Source organism: Pygocentrus nattereri, chromosome 20, assembly GCF_015220715.1.
Source record: "Pygocentrus nattereri isolate fPygNat1 chromosome 20, fPygNat1.pri, whole genome shotgun sequence".
NCBI lineage: Eukaryota > Metazoa > Chordata > Actinopteri > Characiformes > Serrasalmidae > Pygocentrus > Pygocentrus nattereri.
In genome coordinates, this window is record NC_051230.1 from 14,318,013 (window position 1) to 14,338,522 (window position 20,510).

At 43.5% G+C, this 20,510-nt stretch overlaps 1 protein-coding gene across 1 annotated transcript in view; it reads left to right on the forward strand.

The window, feature by feature from the left end:
* setbp1 (SET binding protein 1) overlaps positions 1–20,510 on the forward strand; it is a 55,634-nt gene that overhangs the window by 6,929 nt on the left and 28,195 nt on the right. Inside the window, exon 2 of the mRNA XM_017691081.2 lies at positions 2,094–2,738. Within this exon, the coding sequence (XP_017546570.1) occupies positions 2,268–2,738 (471 nt within the window). The 5' untranslated portion in view covers positions 2,094–2,267. The remainder of the gene's footprint in view (positions 1–2,093; positions 2,739–20,510) is intronic.

The window sequence follows — 20,510 nt, forward strand, 5'->3', positions numbered from 1 at the left end:
TTCCAACCACAACGATATGCATGAATACCTCATGCAAGTGAAGTCATATACTTTAACCAGTCAGTGACACTGTCACTAGCCCTTTTTGGTCTGATTGAAGAGCTTTGCGTGGAGGCTGCTAATTGCCTAAATGGGGTTCTTGACGTTCCAACTTGTCAGAACACCCAGGTCTCCACAGGAAACCCTCCACAATAATAGACTCCTAATGATGCAGCACAGCATAAACAAAACCATTTTCATGGAGGATTTATGAATGGCAGCATTTGAATCATCATTGAACGGAATGAGCGTTACGCCATTATGACTGTCACCGTGTGATGGATAGATGAAGATGGTTAGGCTAGCGTGGATCCAGGCATTTGGGTGATGGCCGTTGTTTTCAGTAGCCTCTCATCTGTCACCTGTCGGGCAGCCGAAAGGGAAAGGACACCAAGAGCTGTCTGACACCCGGCCAGCAGCAGTTAAGCGGGATGAAAGATTGAGCTTTGCCAGCGAGACGAGTAAACTCCCCAGCCCTCAGTCAATACACATCAATGCTGACACAACATGGCCGCCACTCAGGGAGTTACCTGAGAGCGCTTTGCCCAAGTGATAGGAGATGGTGATTTCAAGCCAGCATTGTTGGGGCTGCGATGGTTTGTTGTTACTAATCACTCTGTTGTGTAGTTGCGACTTCCGTAATGTGTTTTGGCTTGTTGGTTGTTTGTTTAGCTCAGAACATTTCAAGATGTCGACTGGGCTTTTCCCAGATTTTTATATAATTTGACCCAAAGGGTACGGAAAGAATGAAGAAGACCAGATGACGCATATGTCGTTTTGGCACTGAGTAGGTGGTACCAAAAAGGGCACGAAATATTTTGCATAAAATCTATCTCAGCAGTCGGCTATAAACATTTGCATGCTGTGAGCCACGGAACCAATTAACACTGATGATAACGTCCATATGCAAATGCACATAGACATTAACAGCACCCACACATAAGCACACAGGTCTACATAAAGTTTACATCATCTTTTTTGGTCTGCAGTACAAACCCGCCTGCTGCCATGCCAAAAAAAGTGCAGTTCACCAAACCATAGAGCATTTTATTTTGAAACGACAGCAGAGATATGGCCAAACTAATGAAACGAACTAGAGTAGTCAAACGCATTACAGCTGCCAACATTACTTCCTTGGGTCATTCTGCATTTTTCTGAACAGCGTTCAGTTCCCCCAGTCTGTTCGGGTTTTTTCTCTAGCCGCCCCTGCCTCTTTGTATCCCTCCCTTCACTCACATTATAATTGGACCAAAGGAACTGAGCTGAGTTCATTCATGCTTCCCTTTTGATGCTAAGCAGCCGGCAGTAGAGGTGTTGTGTTCAAGCCTAATTGGGCTTTTCCAGGTCTCTGACTGCACAGGTTGTGGTCTGTCTGATGTCTGAGAAGTGTTTATCACAGGGCTGGAGGTCTCATTTGTTCACTTTCACACCAGGACTGGGGTTACTCAACTGACCACCAAAGCAAATGAGCTGGTCAGTGATGTAATTATGGTGTCTGCGAGTTGGCCCGGAGCGAATGGTGTGACCGTTCCAATCATTCTCGTCGGAGGTGGACGTTTGAACCCCTGTTCTGATTAATCGGGAGTTAACTGCAGGGGCATTTGTCTTATTACGCTAACTGATGTTGCTTGGTTAATGTAAAATGATAAGACAGTGAGGCGTTTTTACTGCTGAAGGAATGAAGGGTTGATTGTTCACTGCTCGGCCAGGAGGTTTACGGTTCTCAGATGCTCTGGAATGGAGTCAAGTCTAAGCCATTAATAGCACAATATCATTCTTAACCTAAGTCTAGAGTTATTAAGGTTATTTTGCTATGCATTTGATCAACATTATATAATTACTTATATGTAATTACATCATTTATTACATTGTTCTTTAACATTCTGCGTGGACCTGTTCATGAATCCCCTCTTCTTCAGGCTCATATGTGATATTAATCAAAAGTTTAGAATCTGCATACTTTTATCACAGGGGACCTAGGAGTATTAATAATTTATATTTAAAAAAAAGGCATATTTAAATAGCTCACTTATGTTTATTTTTCTCTTTCCCAGTTTCACTCCAGGAAATCTGTACCTTTGCGAGATTCGTGCGATTCAGGGAGCAACAGAGTTAAGACCCATCTCATCCCTCTCCGACTGAATACGACCCACTGTGACTGGTGTCCCCCTTGTGCTCTCGGCTCCCTCCTGGTTCCTGCGTGTTGAACCTGAGCCTCGGGATCGTTGATGGAGCAAAGGGACCTAACACGCCCTGTGCGGCCCAAAGGCAACGAGGAGTTCTACTCCACCGTGACCACCATCAATCGGGCTGACCTCACCGAGGTGGGCCTTCTGGCTGGTCCTGTGAAGGGCCTAGGCCTGGCTGGAGAGCAGCAGGAGCACGAGGAGGAAGAAGACCTGGGCCTGGGGAAGGATGTGGACGTCACCTCCAATGCCGACAGTGAGAAATGGGTGCAGGCAGATGGGCTGGAGGAGCAGGAGTTCTCCATCAAAGAGGCCAGCTTCTCAGAAGGCAGCTTGAAGCTCAAGATCCAAACCACCAAGCGGGCCAAGAAGCCGCCAAAGAACCTGGAAAACTACATTTGTCCCCCTGAGATCCGCATCACCATCAAACAGCCTGGGGAACAGAAGACCACCAAACATGCCAAGAACAGCAAAGGGGAGAAGGAGGAAGACAGAGGGCCTCCAAGAAAGAGGGTGAGTGTCCCCTGCAAAATGGGACAGGAATGCTTATTTCATTTAATATTAGGGGTGTAACAATACACAGATTCGATTCACGATACTGCTTCCACAATTCAATACTGTCATGATATTTTAATCTAAATTTAAATGAATAATAAGACTAATAGTAACACTAATTAGACTAGAGCTGACTTGCTTCATAAAGTCTAATTTAAATAAAAAATGAATGAGATTTATTTTAAAAAATAACTTTTTGTACCATTGGTTGTGCTTCGGACCCCTTCCTCTAGCAGATGAATCTGACGACTGCGAGTGCATTGAAAGATGCATGCAAATTTTTAAATATCTGTTTTATATTTCACTGAGATAATAGGCTTATATCTTGGCTTTAGGCTAATGTGGATAAACTTTAGTCTACTGCATGCTCTGTGTCATCTAACATTAATTGTCAATAGCACAAACAAGATTAAGGCGAGCTTGTTTTATGCCAAAACGCCGGCAAAGCAGATCATGGAACATGGATACCATACCGCAAGAGAATTTTCAACATAGCTTCTAGTGGCTTGCAGATCATTGTTAGCTTAAGGCTTTGAGCACGGTGACCCTTATGTTGTAATTCGTACCACATTCAATGTAGAAAGCTTGCTGTACGTGGCTAGCATGACACAGAGGCATTGTGGTTACCGCTTCTGATCGTAAATGCGCTTCATGTAGCTGCGCTTTTATGGAAAAATTATATGGCTATGGGAGTGACTTGGTGCATCATTTGTGGTATTGCGGAGAGCTAAGGTCCTACTAAAGTCTGCAGAATCAGGGCTGTTTTTGAATGTTTAAAGAATCGAGATCCTGATTTCAATACACATTTTTCTGACCCCCCCCCCCCAAGTTTCACAATGTATTGTTATACCCCTATTTGCTACCATATCACTAGTCTACTTCCTCCATAAGTATTATAATTATAAACTGAAGCTAGTAGGAATTTGAATTTGACAGGAATTTGAGACTGTGTGACTAGAGGCTCTCAGAGTCTGTACAGTGAATAAGAAAGCTTGTTTCTTTTGTGCAGTCTCATTCTTCCATTTTTCTTCACACCGATTGCAAAGTGCTGCCTTTACCTCTTGTTCTACCTGCCTTCTTTGTGTCTGGCCCTCTGCTGTGGTTGAACTCATTACAGAATGCTGGAACGTGTGGCACGTTGCCAAGGCGAGACAATTGTATTCTGCTGGCTGTCAGTTTTGTCTGTAACTGTTCAGCCGGCTGCATGTCAAATGAAGGGTGTCCGGGGCATGCTGTGGTGCAATGCAAGTCTGCCATTAACCTTTTGTGGCATTTAGACTCAATGAGTTCATCGACTTACATGTGGATCAAGTGTCTTGCTGCGCCCAGGCTTTTTTGGGAGATTTTGGCCTTTTGAAATATTGATGATGCACTGAAATGCTATTTTTTAAATAAGTGCGACTCTCTAGTAATATCTATGCTCTCGTCCACACTGTTAGTCATAGAATGGAAAGGGTGTAGAATTCAGGCCAATGGATGAATTAGTCCAAAACAGTCTTAATCTGAATCCAGAAAAACAGCCCTGTCCCAGTATAAATTAATCAGAGTGTCATTAGACTTGTATTGGATTATGGTGTAATTCAGATAAAGGCAGTATTGTGCATGGCAGTAGATTGAGGCAAAGGACTTGATCTAACTGCAGTTTTGTAGCCATAAGCCCAATTTAGTGCACCATAACGTGCGCCTACAATTTTCCAAAACATACGTGTTGTTCCCTTTTTTGCTCTTCCTTGCCAGCTTCATGGCAGTAAAACGGCAAGAGTGGAGGATTCTGGGAGAGAAGGGGAGGAGTGGCTGGTGCTCCCAGAACCGGAGCCTGTAATTTCACCATAATTAGGGAGAAAATGCATGCTTACAGAATCAAAGCTGAACTGCCAGCATCAGCATCTTTCAGCGATCGTACCACAAGCTGAAACTGATTGCTTTTTCTTTTTTTCTTTTTTTAAAGTCAAGAACACTGAGGAATCTCTGGCATTGAAGTGCCCTCCGATGTTGCATTGTTTCAGCAAACGCTCTTTCTGCTTTTTGATGCATATTTATGCTACATTTCATGCTTTCTTGTACATTCTGTTTTCAGCAGGTATTTCTGATCAGGTACCACCATCCATTAAAAGGTACTTTAGGGAAGCATAAGTGGTCCCTCTGTTATTGTTTCAGCCACACAGTGAATTATTGTTCAGTTTCTAGTTTACATTATGCCATAATCCACAATGACAAGTCTGCATAACGTTAATGAATACCTTGTTGTGTCTTGAGTGGGTTTAGAGACGTGTTGGGGGTGTGTTCACGTAAAAACAGTGGTGACTGTTGAGATTTAGTGTTTGTTATCCATGTTTGCCTCATAACTCCAGCGTAGAAGCAAAATGTGGACACCAAACATGTCTTGGCTGATCACCTACATCTAGGGTAGGTGTAATTTAGATTTCAGCCTGCTCAATGCGTATAAAGATACTGAGTATAGAGGGATAGATATATACATTTCCTTCTGGTGGTGCCAGAAATGTAGCCATCAACAAAGCTTTGGAGGTCAATTTTGATTTCAAAGCATTTGATACAAACACAGGGGGAGGGAAAAAGAGTAACCAAGAGGGGGGGAGGGGGAGAGGTGGCTGTAGGAGCAACAAGGGCTGGAGGCGGGAAGCCTGAAGTGCAGCTGTCTCTTTCTGGCAATCTCCACATTGACCACAGACAGAAGGTCAAAAAGGGCAGAAGGAGGAACAGAGGAGGTGGCCCCACGCCACCCTCTAAAGGATGGCCATGTCTATAGAAAAGTGCTCTAAAAGGGGTGAAGAAAAGCCAAGCCCCAGCCCCCCTAACCACACATGCACATGCACACAGACCCCCACTCCCACAGCGCAGATGAAACCCCATTTACCCTGCTAACGGATAGCGAAGCTAAACTCCTCATTTGAAAGAGCTCCATTAGAAAGCGAGTTCGATCCTGGTCTTTTCTATTTTTCGGGGGCTTTAAGCGTCATGCCCGACACCTCCTCTCATCTCTCAGTTACAAGCTGCGTGGGGTCAGGGGTTAGTGCGTAATTGAAACCAGTCAGTGCTCGCTGAGAATAGGGCTTACCTCAGCCCGCTCGGCCTGTGACAGCTGCTCCCCGGAACAGCCCCCTTTCCCTCCCCTCGCTAATGAAATCACACTGCCAGACAGTGCTGGACAATATATCTTCTATACGCTGGTATTCCAGCGTCACACAATATCGATTTTTAGTTTTAGCAGTGTTAAGAGGTAACCAAAGCTAACGAATGCATGTCATTTGCTAGATACATCTGAGGGTTTAAAATACAGGACTGCACAAAAATTTTAGGTGTCTGAGAGGATTAGAAAGAAAAAACTATTTATGTGGGTGGTAAGCATTTACTTGTTCAGAGAACAGTAATATTAGAATAAATACAAATAATATTAATAGAATAATACCAGCTTTTGGTATGTCAAGGTTTTCACTGAACCATTTCCAAACCTCTCCTTGAGGAAGCCCAGTATTATTTGTAGTTATTATTCAATACCTGGTTTGACTAATCAGTCCTTCATTATGTTAAATCAAGCTGCCGATGGAATTTAGCAATTCTGTATTCTGGCTAGGTGCAACCAGAAAAAATCTGGAACTAAACTTTGTTCTTCACATGATAACAAGTTACCTTCATGAGAACAATTTCTTATTAGCTTGAAATTCTTGTTACTGTTTATTGTATTTGTGTTTAATTGCATCTATTCCAACTATATGTGGTGTTTTCACCAGACAAATGGTTTCAAAACTATGTTTATATACCCAAAACCCTATAAAAATAAATATATAAATAGTAGTTTGATTATCTGTTTTCTGTCTGTTTAACATTTACAGTGCTGTGTAAAATTCCTTTTGGTGTAGTTTTGAGAGGAGACGACTAGACAAACAGTTAAAATAAAAAAATAAATAAACAAGCAGTTTGAGATTCATGATACATTCTGTTAGCATAAAGTTAGAGCAATGATGAGGAACCTTGGGTTTATTCACTTAATTAATGGAAATTTCAGTATCAATATCATGCTATGATATATTTTGGCAACGTTGTGGTATCAGATTTTATCAATACTGCTCAGCACCAGTGGCCAGTTTCAACAAAATCAACCACTTTTGATGAATTACCTTGGTCTGTTTTTTGGGGATTACCAGTGTCCCTCGCTGAGGCTGTTTTGTGAGTATTGCGGTACGTCGGGTGGGTTGGAAAACGAGTGTAATGTGACAGAAATGTTCCTCGCCCACACAATGGTGCCCTGTGACCGCTTGGCCAGGAATAGAGCTCAGCTCTCCTCGCCTTTGTGAAAAGCCCTGCGCCTGGATGTGCAATTAGACAGTCTGAATATGCAGAGGTCGGGGTGCGCTCTGTTTGTCGTTTCCATTAGCCGTCCGCAAGCTTTTACAAATGGTGTCTGTTTTTTTTTCTTACTCCAAAAGCTGGAGAGAAATATTCAGTGGCCCGCCAAACCGCCCCTGTCTTTTTCAGAGGGATGGGCTTTGAAAAACTAATCTGGCCTTGGCTAAATATGCTAAAATAATAAATATTGACAACTGTTTTAAAATGGAAAAAAGAAGCTATTTAGAATTAGACTCACAGATCAGGTTAATAAAAAATGTATGTTGATGTCCACTGAGACCCACTAGTCTTGAAGTGTATCCTGTATTTGTCTCCAGTATCACCCCTGTGGTTTAACACTGTAGAGGGTTCATTGCGATGACAAGCCGGATAGAAACCAGATCGATGTGCGCGCACGTGTACGTGTGTGTGCTGTGAGAGGCAGACAGGGGAGATCTTTGCCCCGGTGCTGCGCCGTGTTTGACGACAGCGCTTTGATTGTCAGCCGTTTCCGCCGGACTGGCCGTGCTCAGTGGTGTGTGTTTGTCAGGGGAGAGCAAGGGGAAGGCTCTGACTGCTCAGCCTACAGGCTTTGCGCTCTCGAGGCATTTTGAGAGAAGCAGAGTGGGCCATTTTCCCAGTCCTGCCTGTCATTTTCCCATGTCCGAGCTTTTCAGCCCGTCTGGATAATCAATTGTAGGGATATGTTTAGTTTTGCACCACAGCTACAAGGCTAAGGTAGCTAATACGTATTGGAAGCTTATAGTCTATCAATTAGCACTTTGTGAACTGCATGTGTAAGTCAGCCAACGCTTGCCTCAAACCACATCGCATAATCTCAAATAGACTCCCTTTCATGGATAAAAACAAGTCTTCAAGTCTGAGTTTTGTCTGTACCATTGTCCATTTTAACAGATGACAGCATGTCTTACAGTGTTAGCAGAAGTGTCCAGTGCCTCCATTTTTTTCATTTTTCTACCTCATTTGAACCCAGCAGCTTTACATTATGTGAAAATTTCTTAATGAAGGGACCAATAGAAATGCTGCAAAATTGATGTAAATCAAATCTCTTTACATTAACTTGCATGAAAAGTACAGAACTGTTTTTCCTTCTCCTGTATACAGTATGCTAGTCTATTTGAGATTATTTAACAGGTTGACATGGTTTCAGGTGTGCAGTTTGCACTGCGCTAGCTGGCTGGGTATAACCTTCCATTACTTGTTAGCATCATTGGCCTTGTAGTAAATAAGCAAATTTCAGACACCAAACAAGTCTTGATCAGCACATTTGAGGTTTCATTTAACTGCTGTGTTAATGCTAAAAGAATGACACGTGGAAACACTGATATTGTAGCAGTTAATGAAAGCTAACCATGTTCAGTCCAAATCTTGCTAGCACAGCTATCAGTAAATGGAGGTGAGTATAGGCCTGTTAGCTTTGTGCGAATAAGGAGCAAACTGGCCTCCGCTCGCTTCTGTTTATCTTTGGCCGAAACATTCCATTAAGAGTTGGAGCAGAATTGGTTTGTCACAGTTCAACATAAAGGGCGTCCTCTACCCAGGGCAAAGGTAGTAGACAGAAACAGGTTAAAGAAGCGGATTTGTGTATTGGGTTAAACGTTGCTTTTGTGCTGTAATGATTGGGGAGTCTGGCAGGGAGCAGATGGGCTAGCTCTCTGTCTCATTGTGTCTGTCTCTCTCTCTCTCTCTCTCTCTCTCTCTTCGTTTTGGCTGAACTAATATGCCAGATGGTGGCAAAGAGGAAAGGCCAACAAGTGAGCCTGGGCATATGGGGAGCCTGGTTAAAATGGGACCCCACTGTGGCGGGGGATGGGCAGGAGATGTGTGATACAATAGCAGGTAATTAAGGGAAGGACTTGACTTCACCGCCAAGCCTTTGTGCGCGGAAAAATATTTTTCGGAGAACCCGCCGTCAGTATCAGACAACACTGCTGTACGTCAAATTATTCCACTGATTTTGCCCAGTTGAGCGTGATTATTTTCTCAACGGTCACATCTGTGTTTGGCTTCTCATTAGAGAAATTCTCTTTTGAACTGAAAAAAGTGGGAAAAAAAGTCCAAAAGCTGTGTGGTATCCAGGTGTACTAGTCAATTTAGCTGTACAGGGCTTTTTTTTTGGAATCTGATATTTTTGGCATCCTTCTGCTATCAGTTTAAACATGTATTAGATTAGATACATCTGTAGGGGTGTAACAGTACACAGAATGCATACAGGTTATACATACATTCAGGTTAATATTAAGGTTAATGTGTTATTATTTTAGGTTGCAGGGGTTACATGGAGCATTACAGTAAACATAGCTTCATGTTTGAAATGATTTTGAATTCCAATTTTCAATATTTTGTATGTTAGAAGTGTTAAAAATGATTCTACAGAGCTCAGATTTTATACTACACAGATTGGTTTAGCTCAGATAAAGGTTCTCCAGACCTTTTTTAGTGCCCACTGCTCCTCCTTTCAATAAAATAACCCCCACCCCCCCACGCCCCCAGATGACAACCGTGAGATTTCATAATTGATTTATAAAAAGCCCAGTCATTTGAAAGTGGGGATGTGCATAATGTAAGACCACCCCCCCTGCCCACTTTACTGGGATAGGCTGCACCCAGGTGCCTAGTTTTGATCGTTGACAGTAGTTTCCGCAATAGATGATAAATGAGAGACCCTCAAAAGAGGCAGAGGGGAGTATCAGCTGTACATTTACATTCATGGCATTTTGCTGATGCTCTTGTCCAGAGCGACTTACAATTTGATCATTTTACACAGGTAGGCCAAGGTATTAGAAACAAAGAAGAGGAAGAGAGTGAAGACAGAGCCAAAGATTAGATGGTGGAAGCTGAAGGAGGAGGATGGTTGCAGGCAGTTCAGGGAAAAATTGCAACAGGCCCTTGGGGGCAGTGAGGAGCTACCTGAGGACTGGGAAACTACAGCTAAGGTGGTGAGAGAAACTGGCAAAAATGTGTTGGGTGTTTCGTCTGGTCAGAGGAAAGAAGACAAGGAAAGATGGTGGTGGAATGAGGAAGAGTCCAGGAGAGTATTCAGAAGAAGAAGGCAGCTAAGAAAAAGTGGGATAACCAGAGAGATGAAGGAAGTAGGCAGGAGTGCCGTGAGGCTAGTCGCATAGCGATAAGAATGGTGGCAAATGCAAAGGCTCAGGCCTATGATGAGCTGTATGAGAGGCTGGACAGTAAAGAAGGAGTAAAGGACTTGTATCGCTTGGCTAAACAGAGAGATAGAGCTGGAAAGGATGTACAGCAGGTTAGGCTGATAAAGGATAGAGAGGGAAATGTACTAGTGAGTGAACAGAGAGTGTTGAGTAGATGGAAGGAGTACTTTGAGGAACTAATGAATAAGGAAAACGAGAGAGAGAGGAGGACAACGGGGGGGAGAGATAGTGGATCAGGAAGTGCAGAGAATTAGTAAGGTGGAAGTGAGGGCAGCTTTAAAAAGGATGAAGAATGGAAAGGCAGTTGGTCCAGATGACATACCTGTGGAGGTATGGAGATGTTTAGGAGAGAAGGCAGTGGACTTTTTAACCAGGTTGTTTAACAAAATCCTGGAGAGTGAGAGGATGCCTGATGAGTGGAGAAGCAGTATACTGGTCCCCATTTTTAGAAGAATTTTTAGAAGAACAAGGGTGATGTGCAGAGCTGCAGTAACTACAGAGGTATAAAGTTGATGAGCCACACCATGAAGGTATGGGAAAGAGTTGTTGAAGCAAGGCTAAGGCGAGAGGTTCAGATCAGTGAGCAGCAGTTTGGTTTCATGCCCAGAAAGAGTACCACAGATGCAATTTTTGCGTTGAGAGTGTTGGTAGAGAAGTACAGAGAAGGTCAGAAGGAGCTACATTGTGTCTTTGTGGATCTAGAGAAGGCATATGATAGGGTGCCAAGAGAGGAACTGTGGTACTGTATGAGGAAGTCAGGTGTAGCTGAAAAGTATGTTAGGGTGGTGCAGGACATATATGAGGATAGTGAGACAGTGGTGAGGTGTGCAGTTGGAGTGACAAATGGTTTCAAGGTGAAGGTAGGGTTACATCAGGGATCAGCTTTGAGCCCCTTCTTGTTTGCAATGGTGATGGAAAGGTTCACAGATGAGGTTAGGCAGGAGGCTCCATGGACCATGACATTTGCAGATGACATTGTAATCTGTGGTGAGAGTAGAGAGCAGGTGGAAGAGAATCTGGAGAGGTGGAGGTTTGCACTGGAGAGGAGAGGAATGAAGGTCAGTAGAGACAAGACGGAATACATGTGTGTGAATGAGAGGGAGGAGGGTGGAAAGGTGAAGATGCAAGGAGTAGAGGTCGTAAAGGTGCATGACTTCAAATATCTTGGGTCAACCATCCAGAGCAATGGACAGTGTAGAAAAGAGGTGAAGAAGAGGGTGCAGGCAGGATGGAGTGGGTGGAGACGGGTGTCAGGGCTGATGTGTGACAGAAGGATAGCAGCAAGAGTGAAAGGGAAGGTTTACAAGACAGTAGTGCGTCCTGCTATGATGTATGGTTTGGAGACTGTGGCTCTTTCTAACAGACAGGAGGCAGAGCTGGAGGTGGCGGAGATGAAGATACTGAGATTTTCGTTGGGAGTGACAAGGCTGGACAAGATTAGAAATGAGCAGATCAGAGGGACAGTGAAGGTGGAGCAGTTTGGAGATAAAGCCAGAGAGGCCAGGTTGAGATGGTTTGGACATGTGTTGAGGAGGAATAGTGGATATATTGGTCAAAGAATGTTGGAGATGGAGCTGCCAGGTAGAAGGAGAAGAGGTAGACCTCAGAGAAGGTTTATGGATGTAGTGAATGTGGACATGGAGATGGTTGGTGTAAAAGTAGAGGAGGCAGTGGATAGGGCAAGATGGAGGCAGATGATCCGCTGTGGCGACCCCTAAAGGGAGCAGCCGAAAGAAGAAGAAGACACAGGTAGGCCGAGATGGTGTTAGGAGTCTTGCCCAAGGACCCTTATTGGTATAGTGTAGGGTGCTTGCCCTGGTGGGGGATTGGACGCCAGTCTACAGCATAGAAGGCAAAGGTGTTAACCACTACACTAACCAACCTGTACAGTTTTACATTTCGATACACTGTTATAAATGACATATTTCAATACATATTAAAATCGTTTCTCCCTTATACATTTATTTTGATGTGTGGTCGTATGTTTACTAGCTTGGATGAGTTTGACTGATACTCCAGGACAGAGTTGGGGGGGGGGTCGGGCGCTGTATGTATGTTTGAGCACTCTGGCATATTGAACCAAAGGTTAAATCCCTTGTGATGCTTCCTCTAACACTGTTCAATATGTATAACTTCAGCGCCTCAACATCTACACACATCTGAAAAACCACTTTGACACACACACACACACACACATGCACTTCAACAGAGCCTCATCACTCAGGGTTACAGCCTCTCCACTCAGTGTGTGTGTGTACACAAGCTTGTGCTCAGTCACCCGCCAAAAGTCTGGCCTTCATTCTGCAATGCATAGCTCACTCGAGTGATCTACTGCCATGGACCAGTCCGCCTGACACATGTATCATATTTTCTCCTGGCCTGTGCGTCCACGCCATTGCTGCCAGTAATATAGAGTCAACAGTAATTACAGCTTAAGAAATATAGAGCCCACAGTTGCCTCTTCCATACCAGGCTGTATAGGGCTCTCATATTTTCCCTATTTATTGCCATTGTCAGCTTCAGTAGGGGTTCATTTTTTTGCTCGTTACATGTTCATCTACCTCCTAATCAGCAGGAGCCAAATTCGAAATCCATTTAAGTGTGTGCAAGGTGCGATAAGGAAGCCCCCTTTTAAGTGGGTCCAAGGCCCACTGCCCTCCCAGGCCAGCCATTTTTGCGTCCTGATGGCGTCCAGCCACGCGCTTATCTTTCTGTGACACAACCCCTGCTCCTGAAGCAGCACTCCCCACCGCCTGTAGAGCCATCCTTTAATAAACGCAGCGTAATCATTAAAAGCTAGTCTAGTGTAGTCACCAGAAAATTAATTCCACCGCACTCGCCGGAGTCCATAGGTGACTCCCACAGGCTCTGGATACGCAGGGTATTTATAACAAGCTATTTGTCTTTGAGGGAGCAGCGCTGGTGACTTGGGGAGGAAGCTGTCGGCAGTTGAGGGGTCGAATAAAAGTGACCTCTGTATGGAGGAGAGTTAGCGAGCAGGGGCAGAAAAGTGGGCTGAATGTGCCCTGATTATTTATTGCTTGTTTTTAGTCAGTATATCTGGGGTTGTGTGTAAGAAAGTGGGAAAACATAACTCATTTCATGTCCAGGGGAGCACATTGTGGAGATAACAGTGACACACAGAATTGTTTTACTTGGATAAAAGGATTGCAGCTGTGTTCCTTAGTCCACAATTTAAAACACTGACAGCGGACGGGTGAAATCGTCTGATAGTAGCCTGAGAAAGAGATGGACAAATATGGGAATTGTCAGGTGATGCTGATAGCTGATATTTTTCATGTACATATCTGCTGATGGAGAAGTGCAGTTTGTGCAGGTGTCTTCACTTTTTGGGTATTTGTTATGTTTCACTGCAGGAAGACTGAGAAAATATATACAGGCTACACACATATGTGTATGTAAGTGTGTAAAGTTATACTTTGCTGCTCTGAAACAGAAGCGCCTGAATGTGAGTGCATTGTTTGGGAAAAGTTATTAAGCACGTGATTGAGAAGGATGAGGTAGCATGGCTATGTCACCAACTACTCTTGTTGATGTTAAATACAGTTATAAACAATTAATATATTTCTCTGACAAATAACACATTAGCTTATCGCCCATTGAGGGGCCCATACTTCTTTGTGTAGGAGACCATGAGTCCTCTTTAGCTCATCTGAAGAGGCAGCCTCTGTTACTCATACAATAATCAGTCTCTCTAGGCTGTTTTTGAATATTAAGACATTCCTCAATGTGCTGCTATATTTTTGTGCAACACTAGTGTTCTCACCTATAAGGTAGGCCAAAAACCTACATTATTTCCCCTTTTTTGGCATTGTTTTTCCTCCCCAGTGGTCAACAAGATATCTGTTCATGAACTTTTATGGATACTCAGGTATCAAAAATGAGTTGGGAAGCACATCCATAGCCGTATAACACATATTTGAAGGTTACACATGCAGTAAAATGAATAAAAAGCAGACAGTAGCCCAGTGCTACTAAACATTCTGCTCTGAAAACATTAAAGTATCAGTTTAAAAATACAATACCAGTCAAATCTAAGGCCAGTATCCATTCTTTAAAAAAAAATGTATCTGCAGATACCAATATTATTCTTACATTATCGTAATCCCATACTGATAGTAAGACTAGTAAGTAACGAGTAGTAAGTCACTGATAGATTTCTTTCCTTGCAAGCTTGATATTGTCACTGTGTTTTCTTGTTGTGGTTTTTCAGCCCCAGATGAAGGCAGCTGTCTGTTTGTTCTCCTTCCTGCCTGGCTGTTAGCTGTGCCTGGCTTTGTTTTTTTGGGCCATTGAGCTGGAAGGGGGTGTTTTCTCTCTCTCTTTTTCTTTCTCTCTCAGTTAAGGAGAAAGAAGGAGAGAGAGAGAGAGATACGGATTTGGGGAGTGGGGGGTGTACTGAGGGCTGCGTCTGTATGATTTACTACCGCTGAAAGACCAGCTGTCCCTCTGTGTCTGTCCAGCCTAACCCCCTACACACACACATACGCACACGGCCTGCCCAGGCAACCTGCCACCGCATGTGTTCCTCCCACTCGAGGGCAATGAATGCTGCCACTGCTCTCTAATAAAGCCGTATGTATCAAGCCTCTGAATTAGCACTGGCTAAGACTTTGTGGCTGGTGTACTATTGTTAACATGGTATCTGTCTTATAAGGATAGAAGCACTTTGGTCTGGAAGCTAAGTAGATAGCCATGTTGTGACCTGGCGTGAACTGTCAGACTGCTGGTGAGAATTGCACTCTGGGGGATTTAGGCTCTGTCAGAGTGTGTGTGTGTGTGTGTGTGTGTGTGTGTGTGTGTGTGTGTGTGTGTGTGTGTGTGTGTGTGTGTGTATCTCTCTCTTTCTCTTTTTCTCTCTCTCTCTCTCCCACACACACAGAGACAGAGAAAGAGAGAGATACACACACATGCACACACACACACACACGCACACACATACATACAGGGTCAGGGTTTAGACAACTGGAATCTCCCCCCTGGTGAGACCTTTAGATTTTGGGTGGTGGATTCTATAAACAGACTGTTGCTAGCCACGACCAGCCCACTGCATATTTCATTTGCAGTCCCAGTGCTTCACACACACACAGAACATCATTTACTCTCAGCTGTATACAGTACTATGCCTGAAGGCCTCTCATGGCAAGTACACAGGCCCTCGGTTGTATGAATGCCAGTGCAATGGGACTGTATACATATTTTCTCCTTAAATCATAAACAAACTTCAAGCCATAAGCAGTATTTCACAAGGCCACAGTTTTTACACAGCGTACAGCAAAGAACTGTCATCAAAATGTGCATCACATATCCACAGTATCAATAATTCATGTCTTGGGTAAAACATGGCTTTCTGCTCTGTAACTTTTTCCCCATATTCTCTGGATTTAAGAATATTTGAACTGATGTGTTTCTGGATTTTGAGATGTTCTCAGTGGCTAAAATTCCAGATATGGGCTCTTTTTTATGGTAGTGTTACACTTAGCTCATGATGAAATATGTGCTGAGTTATGACTACGTTGTGTGTCGGAGGATAATTTTTATTTTCTGTATTGCCGTTACTGACACGAGCCTCCATTAAGAACAACACTTTGATTTCCCTTCAGTCTGCAGTTAACGAGAAGTGTGATCTTTTTGTGTAGATATCCTCTACATAACAGGTACTTATGAAGTATAGAATAAGTCACAGATTTACATGCGTAATGTCTTGACTATGATGTTGCATTAACATCACCACTTTCTAGATTTTCAAACTGTGGGTCACAAGGAAATTGGATCAGTGTATTTAGCTGAACGACATGAAAGTCATTTCAGATCAGATGGGGACCTACTCCATTCTGTACCACACTGCTTAAGTGTCAAGCAAATGGTAACGGAAGGGCCACATGGACATAGTGCTCAAAGCTTCAGCTATTTTCCTGCTGTTTGCCACAAACTACAGGCTATTTGGAGTACAAAATATTGAAAATAGTGTTTGTCACTCTCGACCAGCGTCACAGAATTGTCCTGCTGTATCACACTGTACAAACTTGCTTTTGTGCTGTTGATTTTTCACTTTGAATGGCACAGCATACAACAGGTTAACAGTAGGCTAACTGCAGTTAAACTAAGTAGTGCTAATTAAAAGCTTTAGGCTTTTAGTAAGTCCATTTTTAATATTGAATAAATATGCATTGTATATATGCCACCCTAGCATACTATGTAGTAGTGCACTTTAGGCACTCAAACATCATGGTGTTTGCCATTATTATTTTATTATTTTTTCTATTATTTTTGTATTCATCATCTCACTAAGTACTCCAAGTACCAGAAGTACTCCAGGTACTCATTCTTTTATAATGGTATGCTATTGCACTCATTTTACTCAATGTAAAGAAACATATATTAAGTAAAAGTGGACTGAAAGCTTAAGTACTTGAAGAGTACTTTTCTTATTTCACAAAATATTTGGTAAGTCTTGGGACAAGGACTACCCTCTACACGTGGGTGTAGCATGACAAAGTTTGAGAGCCCCGGCTCTCAAAATTTGCCCCGGGTCTCAAAACTTGCCCTGGCTCTCAAAATGCATTAGCTCTCCAGCTGATGCATTTTCAAGTGTCTGAAATCCAAAGTGGAGGCTGAATACATTTATATATATATATATATATATATATATGGTAAACAATAGACTTCTTAATGGGCAGCTGGGAGTATAAAATGTCTGTAGTGAAGAAGTCATAGATACATGCCAGGCAGTTCAAACACCACTTGATGTGTTAATACTGCTCATAAGGAGCTCAAGTGAGCGTGCTATGTCCTGTTAACTGAAGATCAGGGTGGGTGCTCACCTTCCATCCACTCAAGTCCAGTTCAGAGTGCCCTTAATATCTTCTGATGTCTCTATGAAGAGGCTGACATACATGAGTACCCACTGTACTGTATACTGCACAATGGCTTCCATTGAACTGTTAGTTTACTATGGCCTCTGAGCTGTATTAGGGCTCAGAAGGAGCCTGCAGTGTGCCTACCTTGTTTATTATCCGTGCTCTGTGGAGCAAAAAAGCCTGTTTGGCCAGAGTCTCAGTTAATACTGCACAGATGTCAAATTACAGTTTTGGTACCAGAGAGATGCCTGAGGAATGTGGGAGGTTCGCTGGATCATGGAATGTGATGCTATTGGTGTTTGCAGGAGGAGTGGATCTGCAGCGTTTTTACCCAGAACACACCACTTCTTATTTTCTCTCTCAGCATGAGAAATGGTGTTCAACTCATTAGAGCCCAGGGAGGAATCTGTGCTTCTACTCAGACAAGGCGTGACTTCAGTTAAAACAAGAAAAACGTGAGCTAGCCCTACCACATAACAGGAACTTAATCAGCCAGCGCTGCCTTAAGTGATCCATCCTTTAAAGACAAGTATTTCTTACTCCTGTGCTTGAGAACGCTATGATTTGATCACTTGAGTGACTCATTGCCTATTCCCATTTGAACCAAAGGTAGCGTCTGGGAGTAAGAGAGCACTTCAGATCAGCAAAGCCAGCACACTCAAAAGTTTGACCCACACTTTCGTGTCACTGAAGGCTTAAGTTCCTCCTCATCAGTCTTGATCCCGTCTTGAATCCTGTAATCTCCTGATGTTGGCCAGCTTACCAGGCTTTCCAAATTGGACTGTGAGGGCTCTGAGGGACCTTTGCCTGAGTGGCGTGCAGGGCACCTAGTATAAAAGGGTTGGGAAATGACAGTGCTCAATAGCCCCCTTGAACAGGTCAAGAAAAGGTCCTCACCAAATCAGCTGCAGTCTTAGCAGCCACTACAAGAGTCCGACTTGGGAAGCAGCCAAAATATAGAGAGTCAGCTATGGAAATCATGTGAAGGGCCCCTCAGAGATATCTTGAGGATCCCTTGGTGTAAGTAGCCCCATTCTGCTGAGAAACTTTTCTTTCTCAGATGTCCCAAACATTTTCACTTTATCATCTGAGCTTTGACCGCTTGTCGACTGCAACCGTACCTCATAGCTCAGCACCCTGGCTCTCAAGATAGATTTTGAAAAACAAAACCGTGCTGGTATCTCAGGGTCGTCTCACAAATGTGACCTCCAGTGGCTAATGGCTCGCTGTCATGTTGGTGCCATGGTAATCATTTGTAACAAGCCCTTGCTCTGTTTGTGAGCTTGATCTCTGGCTTGGAGAGTTCTATGCTGACTTCTAACCATTTTCATGGTTTCTGCAACAAAAATGAAATTCTAAAAGTGACTTAAATTCCTGTCCCTTATCCACCTTCTAACCTATTTTCGCTACTTTCTGGTGAAAAGTCACAACAATAACTGTAGCTGTTTAAATGGAATGAGTTGTTGGAATGATACAGCACCACTGCTTTGGAACTCCACAGTGTCTGTCAAGTGAAGGCGAATGTTCTTGGTGGGACTGTAGCTTGTTAATTGGCTTCCTGGTAAGTGGCAAAGTCCTGCATGTTGTGTAAGTGTGCTTCCTGCCTGTGGCGCTGCCTGGAGGGCAGCTGTCTCTGCTAACCACAGCCTCTCCTGCAAGATCCTTTAGAATTTGGTTGGTGGAAGGGGGGCTAGTGATTTCAGACAGCCTCTAGTGTGCTTGGCGGTTAAGGTTTATGAAGCTCTGTGAAACCTCACATCTAGAAAGAGAAGCGAGTTAGAACAGCTAGTGGTTGAGGGTGCTTTTCTTGTGGACCATGGCTTGTAGCAAGCTTTTCAGGAACAAAGTGATGGAGAATATTTTGATTTATTGTAATACTAAAACAGCAATGTGGTTCATAGGGTCATAGTGGTCATGGTACAGCTAAACTGGGTTCAAGCATTATACTTGTTATAGCTTAGGGGCTACTGGTGAGTCCAGGGCAATCCTGTTTATAAGCTGTAAAATAGTTTTACAGTACAGCTGAGTGGCTTTTCACTGGGGAACCCAAACCTGAATGTTGGGACACATTGGAAATATAATGAATAAATGAGTGGCATCAGTGTGGCTAGATATCTGGTCACTGCGGATGGACACAGCAGGCACAGGGGCCATGTGGCATATTGACTTTCACTGGATCTCACTTCAAGCGCAATTGAGTTTGTCAGTGAAATGCGATCGGGCCCATCAGCTGTCTCCTGGAGATGCTCCCTGCCGCTGCTGCCGAGATGTCGGCAGACCCAGATACCTTTTCACCGAGCTCGTCTCCATCTCATTCCCCAAACTGCCATTGAAAAGAAAGTAATTAATTGTGCCAGACACAAAGGACGGTGCAGTCCCAGGGTGGTGATGTAGGGAGTACTGTTACTGAAATGAAAGCTATGGGTCACCCAAGGTAGTGGCAGCTAAAGAGAAAGGCAGGAACTGTTGAGGATGCTGACTTTAGTGTTTAGAAACTTCTTTTTTCTGTACACCTACATGCGGTTTACTCTAAATTATTAGATCTGCCAACTCATACAAAACTAACCACTGGTGTATATTAATATTGGACTTGTTTTCTTAGCTGTCTTTACTCAATAGCGTGGGCAAAGGAAATGTGGGTGCTGACAGCAGAACGTCAGCAAAGCTGAAACATTTTGCATTGGTCTATAAGGCAGTCCATCAACCGTAATGGATCTAGTAAGAAAATGGCCTTACTGGCTCAGCCCTAATGGGACATGGTACCTACAGGCTTGTGGTAAATGAATACCTTCAGTTGAGCAAGTACTTAATATGCAGGATTTGTCCTCACAGATGAACAATTACTCGGCGACCCTAAGAAGGGCCAAGAGCTTCATGGACAAATGGAGAGAATTGTGTTTGTGTTGGGCATTGTGTCGGAATGACACCAGGAGTGACCTCTCGGAGTATTCAGTGTCACTCCAATTGTAAGGATAAGACAGTGAGCGCCAACCAATGCAGTGGCCCTCTCAAACAGCCCAGAGCCATGAAAGAGCTCCTTTCTTCCATGGCCTGTACTCCACTCATGAGAAACTACTACTGTGCCTGGGAATCTAGATCAAAGATCCGAGAAAACTTAGGAAGTTAAGAAGTTTTGATTCACAAACTGACAGAAAAGGTACCACTGACACTGTTCTATGAAGATGTAATACAGCTGCAATATGCAGACTCATATTGCATATTTGAACCTATCTTATATCATCTGGCTCTTGAGGGTGTTTGACCACACGCACACACCCAAATACACCGTGGGAGCCACAGGCGGGCTGTTATCCATA